Source organism: Myotis nattereri (assembly GCF_964212035.1).
Source record: "Myotis nattereri genome assembly, chromosome: 5".
NCBI lineage: Eukaryota > Metazoa > Chordata > Mammalia > Chiroptera > Vespertilionidae > Myotis > Myotis nattereri.
Window position 1 is genome coordinate 57,970,912 of NC_138080.1, and position 19,235 is coordinate 57,990,146.

The 19,235-nt window shown below is 42.8% G+C and overlaps 1 protein-coding gene across 1 annotated transcript in view; it reads left to right on the forward strand.

Moving 5' to 3' along the window:
* The window catches only part of SLC10A7 (solute carrier family 10 member 7), a 197,121-nt gene that overhangs the window by 162,987 nt on the left and 14,899 nt on the right, over positions 1–19,235 (forward strand). The window contains exons 8-10 of the mRNA XM_081092840.1: positions 4,618–4,783; positions 6,275–6,326; positions 14,626–14,699. Coding sequence (XP_080948966.1) covers positions 4,618–4,783; positions 6,275–6,326; positions 14,626–14,699 — 292 coding nt within the window. The remainder of the gene's footprint in view (positions 1–4,617; positions 4,784–6,274; positions 6,327–14,625; positions 14,700–19,235) is intronic.

The following is a 19,235-nucleotide window of genomic DNA, read 5'->3' on the forward strand; positions in this document are numbered from 1 at the left end:
TGCCTCAGAAATCTCATGCCTGGCATCTTCACATCCACACCTTCATCCTCTCTTGTCTAAATGCACCTCCCAAACTGTCTCTGCTGTGAGCCTCTTCCAGTTCCGACCCAAGGTCTTTGCTGCCTCCAGGGTGGTCCTGAGAACCAATCAGGTCAGGTTATTCCTCTCCTTAAAGCATCTGCTGGCTCCCTGCTGCCAGTGCTGTGTGGCCCACACAGCCTTCATCCTCTGTCCCCAGCCCGCCTCTCCACAGGCATCTCCCACCCCTTCATTTAGGCTCCTGTTCTGCCATATGCAGCCTCCTCCTCCCTAAACAGGCCCCTCATGGCCCCATGCCTTTCATCTTACTGTCCCATCTTTTCTGCCAGCAAACTCCTACTCATTTCTTAAGACTCGGTACAGAGACCCCTCTGACGTGCAGTCCACCTGCTCTGACTCCCCATTTCCAGTTCCCCCAGGGTCTTGATGCAAAATATTTATCATGGGAGATTATACTTGATCTGTGAGCCTCCTGGAAGCAGAGACTCTATTATAATAAGTATATTTAATAGCATACTCCACTATAGGGTGTGAGCTATATAAAAAGATTGCCTAAAGAAAACTATGAATTTACCTTCACGGAGTCCCCAGCTGCATCTCCCCCGGGTCTCCAGCTTTGCTAGAGAGAAACACATAGTTGGTCTCACCTTGCTTTAAATTCTTGAGTTCGAATTTAAAATGTCATACAACACTTCCTAGACGTCTCACTCGACTTCCTCATAAGGTTACTCCACCCTGTCCTATATTTTCAAGCCCCTTCCACTTCCCCTAACACTCTTCCACTCGCCCATTGCATTCAGGGCTCACTGCCTGCGCTTCTGCTTCTCAAACAGGCCAGCCCCGACCCTGCCTTAGACACTGCATCGTCAGTCCCTGTGCTTGGAACACCTCCCTCTCCCTCTCAGAAAGGAAAGACCTTTTCTCATCTCCACTCCACCCCCGCCTCGCTCGCTATTGTCCAGTATAAATCCCTGCATAACAGGGTAGTATCTGCTTCTTGTTTGTTTGTTGTTTTTGCTTTTTCTTTATCTCCTCTAATCAGAAGGTGAGCTCCATGGACCAGGGACCCCTCAGAAAAGAAAAGTCATGTTCCTGCTCAGCCAGCAAACTAGCTTTTAAACATTTTATGCAAGTTGTTTGGGCTCTGTGTACCTGTGTTTTCAGCTGTAAACTGAGCAGGATAACATCTGTATGGCCTTTTTCATTACAACACTATGAAGTAATAGTGGGAAAGGATTTTCAAAAAGTTAAGTAGATGATGGGTGCTTATTGTATTCATTTATTATTGTTTATACTTTTTACAAAATATACATTGGATTTGATTTTATATCCTCGACTATACATTTCAACAGAATATTAATGAAGAAACAAAATACTTTATGACAATTTATGGATTCAGTGGAATAAAGGATAAAAATTGGAGAAACAATCTGAAGCCACCTTGAAGGAAAAATACATTTTAAAATTCAGACCTAACATGAAAAATTACCCACCTTATATCCCCACTCAAAAATCAGATAATAGATATAAACACCAGTAGAGGAAGGCAAGAAAATACCCTGGGGGGAAAACAAGGTGGAAACTGAAGTGATATATATTACATTTCTTGATGATCTCCAAATATGGGCACTTGTCACCTAAGGTGTGTTAGTCTCCCAGCTTGTGTCGTGCAGGTCCTGTAGTAATTAATATGTGTCTCAACTTGTTAGAAGCACAGGGATACAGGGATTCAAGTTGCCCTTTCACCGTTACTAGTACTTAATTTAAAATAAAGAAAATCAAAATACAGAAGGTGAAACAATAAAATAAAAAGCTGTGGAAGATTTTTCCCTTCTCTCTCCATAGGAAAATGCAAACAAGTTCATGAGAATTTGTGACTTGGCTTTGAATGCCTGAGTTTCTCTGAGCGCTGAGAGCAAACGAATGAGCACAGATTCTGAGGAAAGACACAACTGGCCCCCTCACCAGAGTGCCTTTCCCCTCATCTGCACTGTTGTTTTTCCCCAACAGAGGGAATTCTCGGGCACCCATCAGGTTGTGCTGACCATCCCAAGCAAAGCCTTATTTCCTGTAAGGTTTTAAACATTTCTGTAAGCAAAGAAGTTTGGAGAATTATAAAATGACATGGATTCTTGACACACGGAGAATGTATGGAAAGTATAAGTGGCTGAACTAAGAGAAGGCGAGGTTTCCTGGAGTTTATATCCAAATCAATCTTTAAGGCAATATCAGCTCTACTTCACCCAGTGGCTTATGAAGCATTTTCACAGTTTCCTGGCTACACAGACCAACAACACCTGCTTTGTGAATTTAATTTGAGAGGAAGATGGAAACGCTCTATAGAGCCTGGCAAGGTATAAAGTGGTTTACTTAGAAAGCACAGATAAATATCACCACAAGACTAAAAACGGCGAAGACGATCTGTTTTCCTCTAGGGGCGTTGCCTCACTTGTCGGTCTATCCAATCCCTAAGTGCTGGTTGTTTTCTTTATCAAGATTAAGTGTCCAGGTTCAAGCGCTGACGTGTTTAAAAGAAAAGCATTTTAGGGAGGAGGACGCAGGACTCAGGAGCCTGCACTTGCCCCATTGAAGGAGTCATCCCCACTCTGAGCCTCTGAGCCTCTGAGCACTTAGTAATGAAGAAAGAGATGATTAGGCTAACGAAGTCCATCGCTGCTTAGATTAGAAATGTGCCTTGGCTTTGAAAATGCCTTGGACTTTCAGGTTATACCTAATTCACATGTAATTGTTTATGTTGTCAGAGGGGCGATGGTAGGAAAGACACTTTTATGTTTGGCATTAGAATCATACATGCTGTAACCTACTGCAGAGACATCTCTGTGTTTTTAATCATTTTATTTTAAAACAAGATTGGAGGACAGCATCAGTTTCAGTAACGCTATGTCATTTCCATTTATTTTCCTTCCTGAATGAGTTGTACTAAATTTGGGCAACTACCAGGTTTATGCTACCAAGCACAATAGATTATGAAGTGACCTTTTAAATGAAGTTCCTCTGTAGCCTTTGAATAAGCCACACCACCACCACACATACACACACTGTAACACATGAACGTGGGTCATCTGGGTACCTTGAACGCCTTTATCCTAAATTTATACCATTCTAATACATCAGTGCCTAGCACTGTGTGACAGGCCGCTCTTATCTCTCCATACGTACTTCCCCACACTGTGACATTAAAGGAAGAAACGAACACTACATAAATTACTACGGTTTGGGATCCCTTCTCAAAAACAACAGCAACATAATTTTTTATAAATTCAACTATAAATTTAATTACAAGATCTACTTTTTAAAAAAACTCAACCACTGTTTATACGTAAATGACACTTTCCCCTTCATCCCACTGCACCTGAGCTTCCTCTCTCTGTCTTGTGCCTGCGGTCAGCTTTCTGCCAGGACTCCATTTACTAAGACTGATTTCACTCCCTGAGTCCTTGAGAACAGACATGGTTTATTGAACAGCCATTTGTTCACAGGTTTGTTCTGTGAGTGGTTTGTTTTGTTCCTGAGTACCTGTGAAGGTATGCCCCCTGGCAAATTAAGCCTTTTTAGTAACAGTAGAGGATGGCAGAACCCCATCAGCCTTGTCAAGAGAAGTCCCCTGACCTCATTATTGCTAATGGATCATGGTAATTCAGCCTGTTGTGAAGTCTCATGTTCAATTATGCAGGATAATGAGTGACTCAAATCGTAATATGTCTCAACTGGGGTCCGTATTATAGGGCTTGTTCAGCTTCTTTCAAAAGTGACGGGTTTTAAATAGTGGTTCACTCTTCTGTCCCAATGAAAGTTATCACCAATATTCAGACTGTCCTGATTTTAAATATCTGATTTGGTTCTAAAATATGAGAGGATTACTCTATAACTTTATATTTCACCGATCCTTTTTGTAGGAAAGTTAGGGCAGGTTTATTCATTGTTAAGTGTTAATTTTGAAATTCTAAAAGCATGCAAATGGCATTTGTCTTTGGATTCACAAAAACTCTAGATATTCAGAGTTTGAATTATTTAAGCTCCCACAACACATGCACTTTTGCTTTTCAAGCATGAGTTATAATTTAATTAAAAACTTCTGGTGCGTTGCTAACATTTTAAAAATTAATATGTTCCATGGATCACTTTCTATTATCTGCTGTCTTGAAATTCTTGAAGATGTCAGATTTTTAAGATTCCCAAAGTCGCACTCAGAATTGTCTGTTGAGGCAAAGGGGACTGTGATAATTACACACATCCATTAGGATGAACAGAGGAGATAAACTTTGGGGAGGCTTAATGGGCATGTCTCAGTGACAGCTAGCAAAGAGCATTTGGCATGATAAAGGATGGATTTGAATGCACTTGAAAACATACTCTTATTATGGACACCAGTGGAAGCTGCACCACAAATGTTAAATTCCCCAGAAGAAGATTGGGGTGGCAGGGATGCTTTGAAATCCACTGTGGCCATCATCCAAATTACTCTCTTTCCTTTCTGTCTTCCTGCTGTCAGAATCGTTTTGAGATGCCCAATCCCACTCCCTGAAAAGAGGCCGCCTGTTGATCTCTGTGTTTCAGATTGTCCGAAGGTACATCAAGGACTGGCTTGAAAGAACGAAGCCTCCTTTCGGTGCTATCAGCAGCAGCGTGCTCCTCATGATCATCTACACCACCTTCTGCGGCACGTTCTCCAACCCGAACATTGACCTGGATAAGTTCAGCCTTGTGGTCATACTGTTCATAAGTAAGTGGGACACGGGAGACCTTCGCTGTCCCCTCAATAGCAAAGCATAGCGTGTGTGTTCCCTACATTCATTGTGAATGTTAATTTGATTAGAAAAGAATACTTAGTTTCATACTCTATGTGCTCAGTGACTTTACCAAGTGCATCTGTTTTTTACAAAGACATCAGTAATGATACGCACATGACTTACTCTCGTATGTCCTTTTATGTCTGATTTGCAAGGGTTGATGCCAGGTGAAAGAAGTCATAATATCTTTCCAATTCAAATGTTAAGTTGAGCACTTTTTGCCAATTTTATATTATTATAACGAGCTACTCTTATTCTTTATCATAAATCAAAAGTAGAATTTCTAATGTATACTATTATTTTATAACAGTTGGTTAAAATGTGAATATTTACATCATTTTCCTATTACAGTATACCCAAAGTAATATCATTTCATTGTAAGAAGTAGCAGACTATAAAATGCTTACCTACGAGGCTCAAAAATTCATGTATGTGTTATCTATAGCTGCTTTCAATTAGAAGGTAGAACAGAATAGTTGCCATAGAGACCATATGGCCCTCAAGCCTAAAGTATTTTTTTTTAAAGATTTTTATTGATGTCAGAGAGGAAGGGAGAGGGAGAGAGAGAAACATCAATGATGAGAGAGAATCATCGATCGGCTGCCTCCTGCCCACCCCACACTGGGGATGGAGCCCATAACCCGGGCATGTGCCCCGACAGGGAACTGAACCATGATCTCCTGGTTCATGGTTGACGCTCAACCACTGAGCCACGCAGGTCGGGCCCTAAAGTATTTTTTATGTGGCCTTTTAAGTAAACTTTGCTGACTTCTGCTCCAAACTAGAGATGGCAGAAAGGGAGGGAGTGTCCCTATTCTTTAACCACAGAAGAGGCCAGTCTGGATTTAAAGGTCATTTAATCCTGGCTGTTTCCAACTTCTCAGCCTCTATCGAGGCACAGGCAGAGCTCAGGACAATATTTTAAAATGTAGTAGGTAATTAAAACATGAGCTGTTAAAAAAAAAAAAGAAATGAAAAGAAATCTTTTGTTCTATTTATCCTGCAATACCAACGACAACTTTTGGTAATTGTAATATCGAAGAATCTTATGTTATTAAAAATCAAGATGAGTTATTCCAAAATATTTATTATATCCTACCACACTTATGCTATTTGCTATAAATATTCATAGTATAAACCAGTTGGCTCTAAACTGAACAAATTTAATAACCAAATCTTAAATCAAACAGCGTTTTAGATTTGCCATGAGTAGTAGACCTCATAGATTGTATCTGGGGATATCTTCAATAAGAACAGGCTGAGTCCCACTAATTTAAATGATTGTATTAGTTCAGCAATTTATGCTTGTTTGTTTTTCTATTTGAATTCCTATTAGTTTCAGATCAAACTAGGCATACCAGTAAATATGCTACAGCCACTGCTTTTATAGTGCTAATGTAGGCTCAATCCTTTTTTCTCCCCAGTATTTTCTATTCAGCTGGGCTTTATGCTTCTAACCTTCATCTTTTCAACAAGGTAAGTGATTTGGTATTCCTTGTTGGTTGTTTTCTAAATGAAGACGCATGCTCTTGACGTGACTTTTGCGCCACCATGCTGTTGCAGTTTTTCTCCTGCCCGCCTGGCCATCACTTTCCACCCTGCCCCTGCCGTCCTCCAGGGGAGACCTTAGGAAAGGGCCTGCCCGTGGCCCTTGTCTCCTCTGTCCACATCGTGTGCTTGGGAGCTCCTCCATTCGACTGGCTCGAGCTGGGAGCTGTCAGCTGATGAATGTAGAGCCCAGACCTGCCCTTCCGATGTCTGTCCTGAGTTCCAGCATGACTCATCCCTTACCATTTAGATAACTTCACCCTGTTGTCATCATAACACCTCACACTCAAGATGTTCAGAATGGGCTCCCTCTTTCCTCCAACACTTTCTCTCTCATTTGTTTATTTATTGTTAATAGAACCACCATCCACAGAGGTACTCAGACTAGAATCCTTCACATCATTCTTTTTTTTTTAATCTCTTGATCCTACTTCAGTAATATTTTTTGTGCTTCCAAAGCCACTTCCCTAATTCAGGATTTGTTGCCTCTTCTTGCCCTAGTCTATGGCAATGGATATCTTACTAGTATTTTCACTTCCAGGCCTGACTTCTCAATGCATTTCTTACTGCTTCGAGTCACTCAGAGTTCTGACAGTAGCACTCATGTTCCGAGAGCTTCATTGGTTACAGAGCCTGCAGAGTGAAGCTCACTTTGGGGGCTAAGGCAAGGCCAGTCTCATGAACCACCACTGGCAATCTTGCTGCCAAAGCTTTAGGTTGAGGTAAAGGCTTTGCTGCCCTTTGAAAGAACCTCCTGTGTTCTCATCCCTTGCCTTTGCTAAGGCTGTCCCCATGTCAAAATTGGTCTCCATACCCTCGTTCATTTTCCCTGGTCTTAAAGGCTCACCTCTAATGCAGCTTCTTCCATCAGAAATTATGTAAGCCTTTGGTATGAGAAAGTTACCATAGTGAATGCCAGAAATAAGAAATAATTCCAATCCTGCGTGAGTAGATATATGCATGGATAACTACCTGTCCTGAGTGGTACAGTAAGCCAACCTTAGTCCATTCAAAGAAGGAAGCACCTTCAAAGACAGTAATAGAGCATGGCTTCCTGGAAGAGATGGGGTTTGACCTGAGTCATGAAGCATGGCTAGTTATTCAGCAAACAGAGATGCAGAGAGGGGGTTCTTAGTGGGAAAAGAAACAACAATGCAGATGTGAACACACACACACACACCAAAACACGCTGGGACAATAAGAGTAGAGGGAGTTTAAAAATAATACTATTTGGAAAGGTAAGCTTGGGACAGATTGCCAGCCCCTTGAATGCCAGGTGATGCAGTGAGTTGCCACAAGGGAGGGGGCCGGGCTGTTGGTGAGGCCTGCTAGTGTCAGGGCAACAGAGGGCTCAGGCCTCGCGTTAGGCAGCTGGCCCCATGGCACTCAGTATAGCAGGAGCTGATTGTAAACAGTCAATGAAGACTTACTAATGGGTGTAATCTGAAGCATTTTTACCAAGCCTGTGTTGTGATTTATGAGTAAGAGTATCAGGGGTGGGCAAACTTTTTGACTCGAGGGCCACAATGGGTTCTTAAACTGGACCGAAGGGCCGGAACAAAAGCATGGATGGAGTGTTTGTGTGAACTAAAATAAATTCAAAGTAAACATCATTACATAAAAGGATACGGTCTTTTTTTTTTTTTTTTTTTAGTTTTATTAGTTTGCCCACGGCTGGCCTAGAGCCGTTGAGTTACCAAGAAAGTGTGACTCATTTAGGTAAGTCTGAGAGTAGGAGCTATTTTAAAGGTGTGTTTTTTGTTGTTTTGTTTTGTTTTTTGTAAATGGCTTGTTAGGGCACCTCAGAAAAGACATGTGCCCTTCACTGGCTGTTTTGCTGGTCCTTGTGGCAGCGTGATCATCGGGCCACTCATCCTGTCCTATCAGACTAGGCAGGATGCCATGCCTGTGAGTGAGTGACTGACAAATTCTTAAAAAACACAGAATAGCCACTCCTGAGGCTGCTGAAGGAGGACTGGCGGCGTCACAAATAGTGGAATGAGAACTGAGGATTTTCAGCCTGAAGCAGACTGGACTTTCCTGAGGCCTGTGGTTTTGAGACACTTCTGTTCTGCCTTGTTCTGCCTTCACTCAAGTTGTGTTGGGTTTTGAATGTGCTCAGCCTGGTGTCAGGCATCACATTCTTTGACAAACAAGACTATGGGGTGGCTGTAATTGTGTTCCTGGGGAACGGGTGTGTATCCCCAAATATTCCATTAACATTTGGGGATTTGCAATTGGACAAGATTTAATAGATGGTTTTCACTTTCACTTTTTTCTTCTTCTCGTGCTGAGAGGCCTTATAATGCCTGGAGATTTTGTTGGAGGAATGAAAATTATCATCATTTAGTGAACCCTGCTCAGGGCCGGGCACTGTGCTAGGGATTGTGCATGAGTTATTCCCTGTAAGTCTGACAGCAAAGACTATGGCCCCAGGCACTTTTGTTGCTGTTTTGCAGATGAGAACCCGTGCTTAGAGCAGTTTAGTTTAGAAACTTACCCAAAATCAGGTGACAGCACACCTAGAATTGAAATCCACTGCCACCTGACATTTCCAAAAGCATTGGCCCATGCTTTTTCTACTGCACTAAATAAACTACCTCAATTTCTTTAAAAATTCATAACACTTGTTTTGGTTAGGGAATTTGTAGAGAATGTTTAACTGGATTCTTTAGGTTTACACAAAAACACAAATTAATCAAAGACACCAAAAATTGGAACTAATACCCATTGGTTTATATGCTGTTGAATTTAATTTTCTTTTCCCACTTTTTGTTCCTTTCTACTTAAAATTGGTGAAAGTGGCCTGTGGGGCTTTTTTCTTATCAACTCAGTACATTTCAAACCAATCCAATTATCCAGACACAAAAGTCTCAGCATGGAAAGAAGTCTTTTTTGTACAGCATGTCACTGACCTCCGATGATGGCAGGTTAGCTTAAACCTGGGGAGACCCACCTAGAAAATCCAACTTCCCTGCACCACTCTGCTCCCCTGGTGAGCACCGCTTAGCCTGCCTGACCGGGCACATGAGCCTCCTCTGCTCTGAGTATTTAAAATACTCGTGAGAGTTATGACTGTGTTCTCATCTCCCTGTCCTTAGAATAGTGTTCAGGTTATAAATTCCAACTCTAGAGCCAAACAGACCCGAGTTTCAACCCTGTTTAATAACTGTAACTGTTGTCAACTTCCCCAACTATAAAATGGAGACAGTAGTAGTACTGTCTCATCGGGGCATTTGGAGAATTAAATGAGGTGCACACAAAGCCCTCAGCATAACACCTAGCATATAGTAAGTGTTCAGTAAATGTTAGCTACTGCAGAATATTTATTATATCAAAATAACATTATTTCAAGAACTAATTATGGAAGAGAGGGAATTAGCATTTCTGGTTTTGTAATACATCCTTTTGGATGTTTCTGTGTCACTGTTGCTAGGAAATGAGAGTTTATTCATCAAACCAAGACTCAGCCATCCATGGTGACCTACTCTTTCTACAACTTTGGAAAGCTGTCAAAGTTGAGGGAAAAAAATTGTTGAAAAGGCTTAGAAAAATAAAGCAGTCATTGGGAGCCTTTTAAAAATATATAAAAGACAGTTTGATAAGCAGATAACAGGATAGAAACCTAGAATGTCACTAGAGTGACAAAAGAAAGCATTAACAAGAGGAGGAAGAAAACAAATATTCAAATATTTGTGCAGGTCCTTTAATCTTTATCAGTGCAGTTTCAATCCCAGGCCTCAATGGGCCTCTCCCTGTAGCCCTGGGAGGGAGAGGGGTTGGGAGCAGGGGAGGGCGGGAGGGGGAGAAGGAAGACAACCCTGTAGTTAATGGTAAGTCTCTTACCATTTCAGAGATGAGGCAGCGGAGCCACAGAGCTCTGGAACTCTTTATGCTGCTCAGCTAATGACAGAGGAGGTCACCTCCTAAAATGAGTGAAAACAAAACACAGGTCCAGAGGTCAACAAAGGAAAGCACCTCACGTAGACGTCCCCTCTAACAGCACTCACACAGGACCCTCTGAGGAGCTTTTCTGCTCCACATTCTGTGATTCTCCCTGTAAAACCTCTGACATGTTTTCCTTTGTAGGAACTGCAGAGGGAGGCAAACGAAATGCTATGTGGGAAACATGGATGGAAAGCTCTGTAAGAGCCAATAAAGAAACCGGCTGGGAAGGAAAGGAAATAAACATCCCAAGGGAGGCCATAGGGATCAAAAGAATTATAAAAACAGAATAAAAAGAAAATATTAAAAAGACATAAGGTCGAATCAGAAAATAAATAGTAACATGATTCAAAAATGTGAGCAGACACAATAGAGATGCTAATCGCTGAAAGTAGAGTCATTACCACATAAGTGAGGTGCACAGCATGGCTGAGGGCAGGTCACTTCACAAGAGAGCAGCTCTCACCCACTCCATTTAGTGGTGGTTTTCGTTTGGGTGGTTTTTCTTTGTCGATGTTTTTTTTTTAAATAATTTTTCTTCTCGGAGGCAAACTTATCTCCAAGATGTGGGGCAGCCTACTTTCTAGTGTGACTTGCAGTTGTGCTTTGAGTTCCCTTTGTGGAAAAAACAAGGCAATAATACTAGCTACCTTATGAGACTGTTGGGAGAAGGAGAAGTCCAGGCAGCGAAGTGCTTAGAAAACAATCAGCGTTCCCTGCTGTGGGTACTCGTCAGCATCAACATCATCCTGAGTGGAGGGCTCAGTGAGCGGCGCTCTGTTGGTTTTCCCCAAGGTCCGTGGTGTGAAGTGATCTGTTACTTTCTGCATAGGTATAGGCCAGCCCTGTTTAAGGGGAACATTGTTTCTAACCTGAAACATTCCCCTTGTATTTACTGATCCTCCCTCCCGGCTGCAGACCCTGTCAACAGAACCAAGGGGCAGTTTCGCCTGAGATCAGGCCTGTCACCGCCCAGTGGGGGCCGGCTGCGCCTGCTTCCTGGAGCAGAGGCGTTAGCGAGTCCCTGCAGACGTCCTCCTCAGCCACTGTACGCGCTGCTCTGGCCGGTGGCAGCCGCGCCAGCTTAAGTCAGCGCCTTCTTGGCCAGAGAGCTCTGGACACATTGGGAATGTGCTCTAATCTGGAAAGGAACAAATATGAAGCAGAGCAAAGTTCCCCAAAGGAGAGGGTATTGTCAGATTCGCTGGGAAGAAAACCCAACTGCTTGGATCCAGATGCAGCAACCGCTGCATCTAAACGAGAGAGCAAAGAACTAGAAGGAAAGGCCTCCGCAGGGTTGCAGACCCAGGCATTTCTGGGTAGTCCACACTCGCCCAGCTGGTTACGCTGCGTGGTCTGCAGTCAAGGTGGCATTCATTCCCATACAGCTGGCTGTACATCTATCCCCAGTCTGCCTCCTTCAAGCTTTTCTATGTCTTAGGTTCCTGGGACTCCGTGTTACCTCCAATTCTCTATGGGTGAGCGAAGTGCCTCACCCTTTACAAAGAAAGTAAAATCTCTGATATAAATTGCTTCCATTTTCTCATTCTCCACCTGGAAATTTTCTGTAGTTTTCACTCACCTTGTCATCTCTTGTTCCAGCTCAGAGCAGAGAAAACAGCCCCTCGGAGGCTAACATCCGTCTCATCCTCTGGGGTCTCTCTGAGGACCTGGTCTCCCCGTTTGTCTCTCCTGCTGCATCTTCCCTCTCTAGGTGATCACATCCCCTCTTCTCCTCTTCACCAGATTTCCTGAGCACACTCTTCCCTCTCACCACTTCCAGTTCCGTGCACCTGGACATCAGTCCCAGGCTCCTCCCAGACAGCGCTGGGCCCGCCCATCCCCCACTCCCCACAATGCCTTGATGCCTTTCTCAGCCCCATATGCTCAAAGCTTCTCATCTCTTCGATCCCTCCTCCTTTGACAAAGCAACAGTAACAGTAAGATAACTAGCAAGTACTAAACACCGCAGCGTGCCAGATTCTAAACAAACACTGGCGTTTATCCTGAAGGTGGCCCTCAGAAGCAGGCACTGTCATCCCCGTGTTATGTCCAAGCAGAGGATGGTCTGAGTTTAAGTTCTTGTGCATTTGCCCCAAAAGCCTGTGCTCTTAAGCTGTTGGGAGGCAACATTTATTTCATAGAGGCCAACACTTGTCAAGTTCTTGTAAATCTGTCTTCATGTCTCGTCCCACCCCCCCCCACCCCACCCCCCCCCCCCCCCCGCCCCGTGCTTCCTGGGTCACCTCGTCATCTTCGGTCTCACACCACGCTGTGTGATTACTCCTCTTCCTCCTTCTGCCCCACTTACCAAGGCCACATTCCTTGTCACAAGCCAGTGTCCCTGCGCACAGTCAGCCTGGAGAGCCTCCACGTGTGTCTGCCTGTTCTTCAAAGGCCAGCCCACTAGCTGTTTCCCTCAGGAAGGTTCTTTGTGTTGCATCACCACCCACTCCCCTGCCAAGCTTGAGAGAAACCTGGCCCCACTCCAAATCACCCCCCCACCACCACCACTCTCGTTCTCTTTCTCTTTTATGGAGTATATACTGTCTTCCTTTCCTCCATGCTCACAGGACCTTATGGGGCTCCTTTCACCTTTGGCCTCCATGATGAATGAGGGGATCAAGGACTATGTGGGCCATGTAGTACAATGTTTACAGAATAAGTGTGGGCCCTAGCCAGTTTGGCTCAGTGGATAGAGCATCAGTCCGCAGACTGAAGGGTCCTGGGTTCAATTCTGGTCAAGGGCATGTACCTCAGTTGCAGGCTCAATCCCTGGCCCTGGTTGGGTGGGGAGGGGGGCCACGCATGCAGGAGGCAAACAATCCATGTGTCTCTCTCACATCAATATTTCTCTCTCTCTGTCTCTCCCCCTCCATTACACTCTCTCTAAAAATGAATGGAAAAATATCCTCAGGTGAGGATTAACACAAAAAAATTAATAAAAAAAATTAAACAATAAGATTGGTGTCACAATATAAATATGAGGATGAAATGTAGGAATGGCAAGGCAATCTTATTATCTCAAGTGACATATATCCACAGAGGATTCTCAGCTGAGGGGGACACCAAAAATGCAGTTTGGAAAGTTGTTATCAGAAAAAGAGCTGGAGGTAAGACCGTTTAGGAAGCATGAGCACATGGGGCGTTTCAGAGGCGATTAAATGCTGTCAACCTGTGAACTGGGGACAGGGAGGAGGCGCAGGAGATGGCCCTTCTCCCTCCAGTGAGTGTTTCACAGAGAAAACAGGATGTGGGGACCTGTTTAGGGAAGATTGCTCTTCCAACGAAGTCATAGATGAGGCTGAGGTTACTAAAGGAAATGGTGGGCTCTCTTTTTTTGGAGATCCTTAAAAATCGGATAGAGTGCTACATCTGCAGCTGTATGCACGCCGCCGGATCTAGCGCGTCTTTCCATTTGCTGACTCTTGTCTGGGTCCAGGGCAGGGGATGAACGGACTCACTGTGGCTTCACACCCTCATTCTTCAGGAAGGAATCGTCTCTAACATGCCAAGAACACAATGATAATAATGACATTTCTAGCCTCTGTCCTGGTCTCTAAATTTCTATAATCTGAATATGATGTTCACCAGTACTGACCCCCATACCATTTAATGGCTTTTGGCTAAGTGAGGGTCTTTTCATGCTTAACATACTGTATAGCAATAGTAGAACATAGCAGTTAAGAGTGTAGGCACAGGAGCCAGACTTAACTTAAATCCTAGCTTTGTCATGACCCGGCTGTGGAGCCCTGGGTCACATGCGCCTTCTCTGCCTCAGTTTCTCAGCTGTGAGCAAGGATGGATTGGTATGTTTTGCAGAGACCTGAGAAGAGGCTTGATATATGGGATAATGTTTTACTAAAACCTATGATGTTGAATCTTTGTTCATACCATGAACTTCTCAAAGGACCTGTTTGTTATTGAGTGAGCAGTTTTGCAGACACAATGACTCTTTCAAGCCAACAGGTTGCTATCCGGTGACAGCCTAGGTAGTGCCTCCCGGCATGACTTCCTTGGAGTCCTGCGCCACCACTGATTACATGTGTGATCTTAAGAGACCTCCACCACACCATTTTAAAACCATCCCCCTTCCAAGGATAAGTGGCTCAGAAATGATTCTCTGTAAAGACATTCAGACATTTGGGCATAGAATGGCTTCTGTCTCCAGGATTGGTTAAAGGGATGTCAACACGAAGGTGGGTACTACGTTTGATTTAGGATATGTTAAGTAGTCTGTTAATGAAAGTATTTGTAAAGCACTTTTTTCTCTTGCCCCTAGGAATAATTCCGGTTTCACACCAGCAGACACTGTGGCTATCATTTTCTGTTCTACACACAAATCCCTCACTTTGGGTAAGTGATTCACAGACTCACAAACTAGTTTAGCCCTCAGATATTTACATATTACGAGTGTGAGATTCAAGCAGTGCTTCAGATTAAATGGAATGGGGTATCATCCATTTCGTTAAAGAACAATAGCAAAATGAGAATGGGCCACTGCTTTGAAATACTATTATACGATTGAACCAGTTTTGGAGGGCCTATGGTTAAAAATGTAGGATCTAGCTTAATTTGTAAGGTTTTTGATTCTCATAAAAGGTTTTCAATGTGGAATGTTAATGTTAAAAGCTGGAAATGGGGGTGCACAGTGGGCAAAAACTCAGCTTTGGAAGGCTCTAGAGTTGTCCCTAAAAAATATTAACTTATTTTCTGGAAGCTTGGGGCAAGGTGGAAATAACATTATTTCTCTAATTGGATATTGACATTAATTTGAAGTTCATTTCAGAATGTTATGTTGCTTCGATAAAGAAACACATTATCATTATTATTAACTCAATCTGATTAGCATCTAAAGTGAAATAAGTATTTATTTAATAGACAAAAATAGATCAAGAAGGAAAATGCTGTTTTCTACTTAGCTTTATCCAGTTTAGTGGCATTATCCCAATAATGTGTTTAGGTATCCAGAATTCATGTTTCCAGTCATTAAAAGTCATTAAGTAATCAGAACCTTCACTGAAATATACATCACTCATAAACTCTTTGGGCTAATAGACACACTGTGGCAAAAACTCGTAGGAAAACTTTTCATTTTGGCTTGTGACTCACTGAAGAAAAGGAAGAGTCATGTCATGGCTGTGAGTCTGCTCATGTTCAAGTTCAGTCTGAACCTAGAAAACAAAGACATTTCATTATGTTTTTGGTAACCCCCCCTCTCATATTTGTCTGACACTCTTGCCAAGTTTGGAAAGTGATTTAGAAATTGGACAAACTCTTTGAGGAGCAGTTGCTATCTAGGGCTGGCAGCTAATTTGAATAAATATACTGTTCATACATTGTAGCATGTTTGGTAGGTTTTCTTTATAATCAACATCAAACTGAAAGCCACATTCCAGTCCTGATTTTGTGACCCTGGAAAAATCACTTAACCTCCTGAACCTCAGCTTTCCCATCTGTAAAATGGGACGGTATAATACTTTGTAAGGCAATTGTAAAGGTCAGAATTAAATTCGTTAAGTAGCTAGCACAGTGCTTATATGTAACGGGTAGTCAGTTCATGCCAGAATGTATGTAAATTGCTATGGGTTAAATGAGATAGCCCGGAAGAGCTGGTTTGCTGCCTGGCACCTAGCAGGTACTCTTTAAGCAGTAGCTATTGTTGCTAGTTACTTTTAACTGTATTAGTTATGACTGTGTTACCATTCCCAGTCTGTCTTGTAGATTTTCATGTAACAGGTGTCGTTTAATTGTTGACCTCAAAGAAACCATCTGACACTTTTCTCCCCATGTGGATATTGTGATGTGATGTCTGGATTTCCCGGTCTCCTAAAAAGTAAGGGGTTGTTATAAAGGTCGGGAGTCCAGAGGTGGGTGCCCGCAAATGTCTCAGATGTCCTAACTCGGGGTCTCCTGAGCCTGTGTCCTTCAAGCAGATGCTGAGCCACAGCATTTCTACAGGGGCCTTTAGACCCGCCCCTCCCAATGGGGCAGTTTTTGGTTTCTCCATGATCTTCTGTGCTGGAGTTGGCTGTGTTGAATGATGAACTCTACCCTCAAAAGCACACAATCAGCATCCTCTTCTTTTCCGTAAGCAAAACTCCTGTTCACTCTTTCTTTCTGTCTCTTCTTTCCATAATCCCAGAGCCATACTCTCTGTTCCTGATGCTTTCTGAAAGCTGATTTTCAGACAAACAGGTAGTTGCTCTGAACACCAATCAGATGTAGCTGTCTGTTGAAAAGCGTTGGGGGAACTTGGACTTGTTTGCTTTGTAGTGTCCTCTCCTGAAACAGGTACTTAGATTCTCCAATACAATACTAGTGTAGTTACCTAAGTAACCATGGAGTGTAAATCCTTAGTTACTTCTGTAACACGATAGACTCAATCTCTCTTGGAACTATAAAACCTAAATACTCATCCTGACTCTTCCTCGGGTACCTTCCAGGCCTGTTTCCTTAGCTCTTAGATTAGAGACTTTTAGTTCCAACTCGACTATTTTATCATGCCTTGATCATACCTGGCTAGCATTTATAAAAATGGCCTCTCTGCTGCTTCCCTTGTCTCAGGAGCCCCTTTATTTTCCCATATAGCTAGGGGTGTTTGGATCCTATTACTAGAATGGCCTTGCTATGCCCTGTGTCTGTTTTCACAAGATCGAGTACATATTCCCCTCTCCGGTGCCCGACATCACTGGTACAGAGGATGTGTCACAACAGTGGCCTAATGCAACTTCTATCTGCATGGAAATAAAAGAACATCACACTAAGTACGAGCAATTCATATTTCACAACCAAGGAGGAAATTTCAGATAATTTCACTTGGAGCTATACCTTCACCTCACACACACAGCTAAAATACAACAGATTATATCTACTTGGTATTTAGAATATGTATCTATACCTTTGGCAGTCACTGTCATAGTATTCTCCAAGTGGTTTTATACATACACACCCCCGCACACACACTCAGTATCTCAAATAGAATACTTATGAATACCATTCATTATTACATCCAGTATTTGTATTTAAGAATAAATCATTGCAGTCCAAGTGGTACCCATGTAACTACAGAACCAAAGGTGAAAACTCTTGCGTGAGAAGCCTTCTGAAAGCTGTCTTGTATGTACACTCTCGATTTATTTTATTGTTCTTACTCTTGCCCTGTCTCGATCTCCTCCATGTGCTCGCACCTACACACATGCTGAATTTGATTCATTGCTTTTATTAGTGCATTTGCCATTGATTGATTAGTTCTTCGTATTAGTACTTTTTCTATTGATTGATTGCAGATGAAGTGACTATTTGACCTTTAATTATGAGGCTTCCTATTGAAAATGACATTGAGCTATGGCTTCACATAATCCATCTGGAAAGCCTGACATGATGCCATTCCCCAGAGTTTGTTGAAGAAGCAAGAGGAGGCTCCGGAGGAAGCACAGACTATCAGGGGCTCTGTCGGAAACAATACCACCGCTTGTCCGTGTGCTCCCGTGGTTTCGGCTCAGGGCTGCAGATAATTTTACATTTTGCCAGGAGCACCCCTTGCTGTGGGCCGCCCTAAAGGCCATGAACTCTCCCAGAGCCCTCTCCAGCTTGACGCCGATGTTCGTACAGTAACCAGAGCTGTTTTACACAGCAGAGACCGAGAGCAGCTCGTGCCCTAGTTAACATGGCTGTGCGCACAGTGGGTCAATAGATCGCATCAAGAAAGAAATTCGATCCCAGGTGTCCTGTGAAATTAGTGTTTTATTTGTCTTTTCTCTTGAGTATTCAAGTCCCTTTTGTTATCTAGAGCTCTAATAGCCGTAGGAAACTTCCTCACCGTACCTGGAAAGAGAACGTTTCAGGGTGTTTGAGATCCTTCAGTGAAGTGTATGCTTGGATTCGTTTTTAATGTTTTTAAATGGCAAAATGAAAGCGTATATTCTGAGAACATGTCAACTGACAATCGGCAGTCCGGTGTGAGGTTCCGCTTGTTTCTTATTTGCAAAAGCATGTCTCAGTGGAAAGAATGCTATGTAAATGTTAAGTAGAGCTTCATGACCAACACTTATTGCAAGTCCAGTATATGTCTTACCATCTATACCAGTGATGGCGAACCTTTTGAGCTCGGCGTGTCAGCATTTTCAAAAACCCTAACTTAACTCTGGTGCCGTGTCACATATAGAAATTTTTTGATATTTGCAACCATAGTAAAACAAAGACTTATATTTTTGATATTTATTTTATATATTTAAATGCCATTTAACAAAGAAAAATCAACAACAAAAATGAGTTCACGTGTCACCTCTGACACGCGTGTCATAGGTTCGCCATCACTGATCTATACACTCTTTGTACAAAGGAGAATCAAGCAGCTCTTCCTCCCGACATTTATACTCCATCATGAGTCTGTAGCTGAGCTGTGACCAGAAACTATGCACTAAGCAAAAGGAATATAGCTTTTCTGTAGACATCGGCTTCTGGAAAGAGTAGAAAGAACCACAGACCTGAGTCTAGTCAGGATCCAAGTTCCGGTTCTCTCACAGCAGCTGGACCACATCCCAGCACTGCTGTGGGCCTCGGTGTCCTCGGCTGTGAAATGAGCAGGTGGCAATGAGCTTGAGGTTCCTTCCAGTTTCAGGTGTCTGAGTCTGTGCTCAGCAGCTGATGTCTCCGTTCTGTAAGAGAGCAGTTCCCCTGCTCTATGTGAAAGGAAACAAGTACTTCAGAGGAAGGGTTCTGCGAAGGATGTTACAGTATTTCGGGAAAGGAAATCTTCCTAACGATGAGAAGATACCATAACACTCTGGAAAGATGTTCAGAGGAGAAACAAAATCTGAAACAGTTTCTTTTTTAAAAATATATATAGATTGATTTCAGAGAGGAAGAGAGAGGGAGAGATAGAAACAT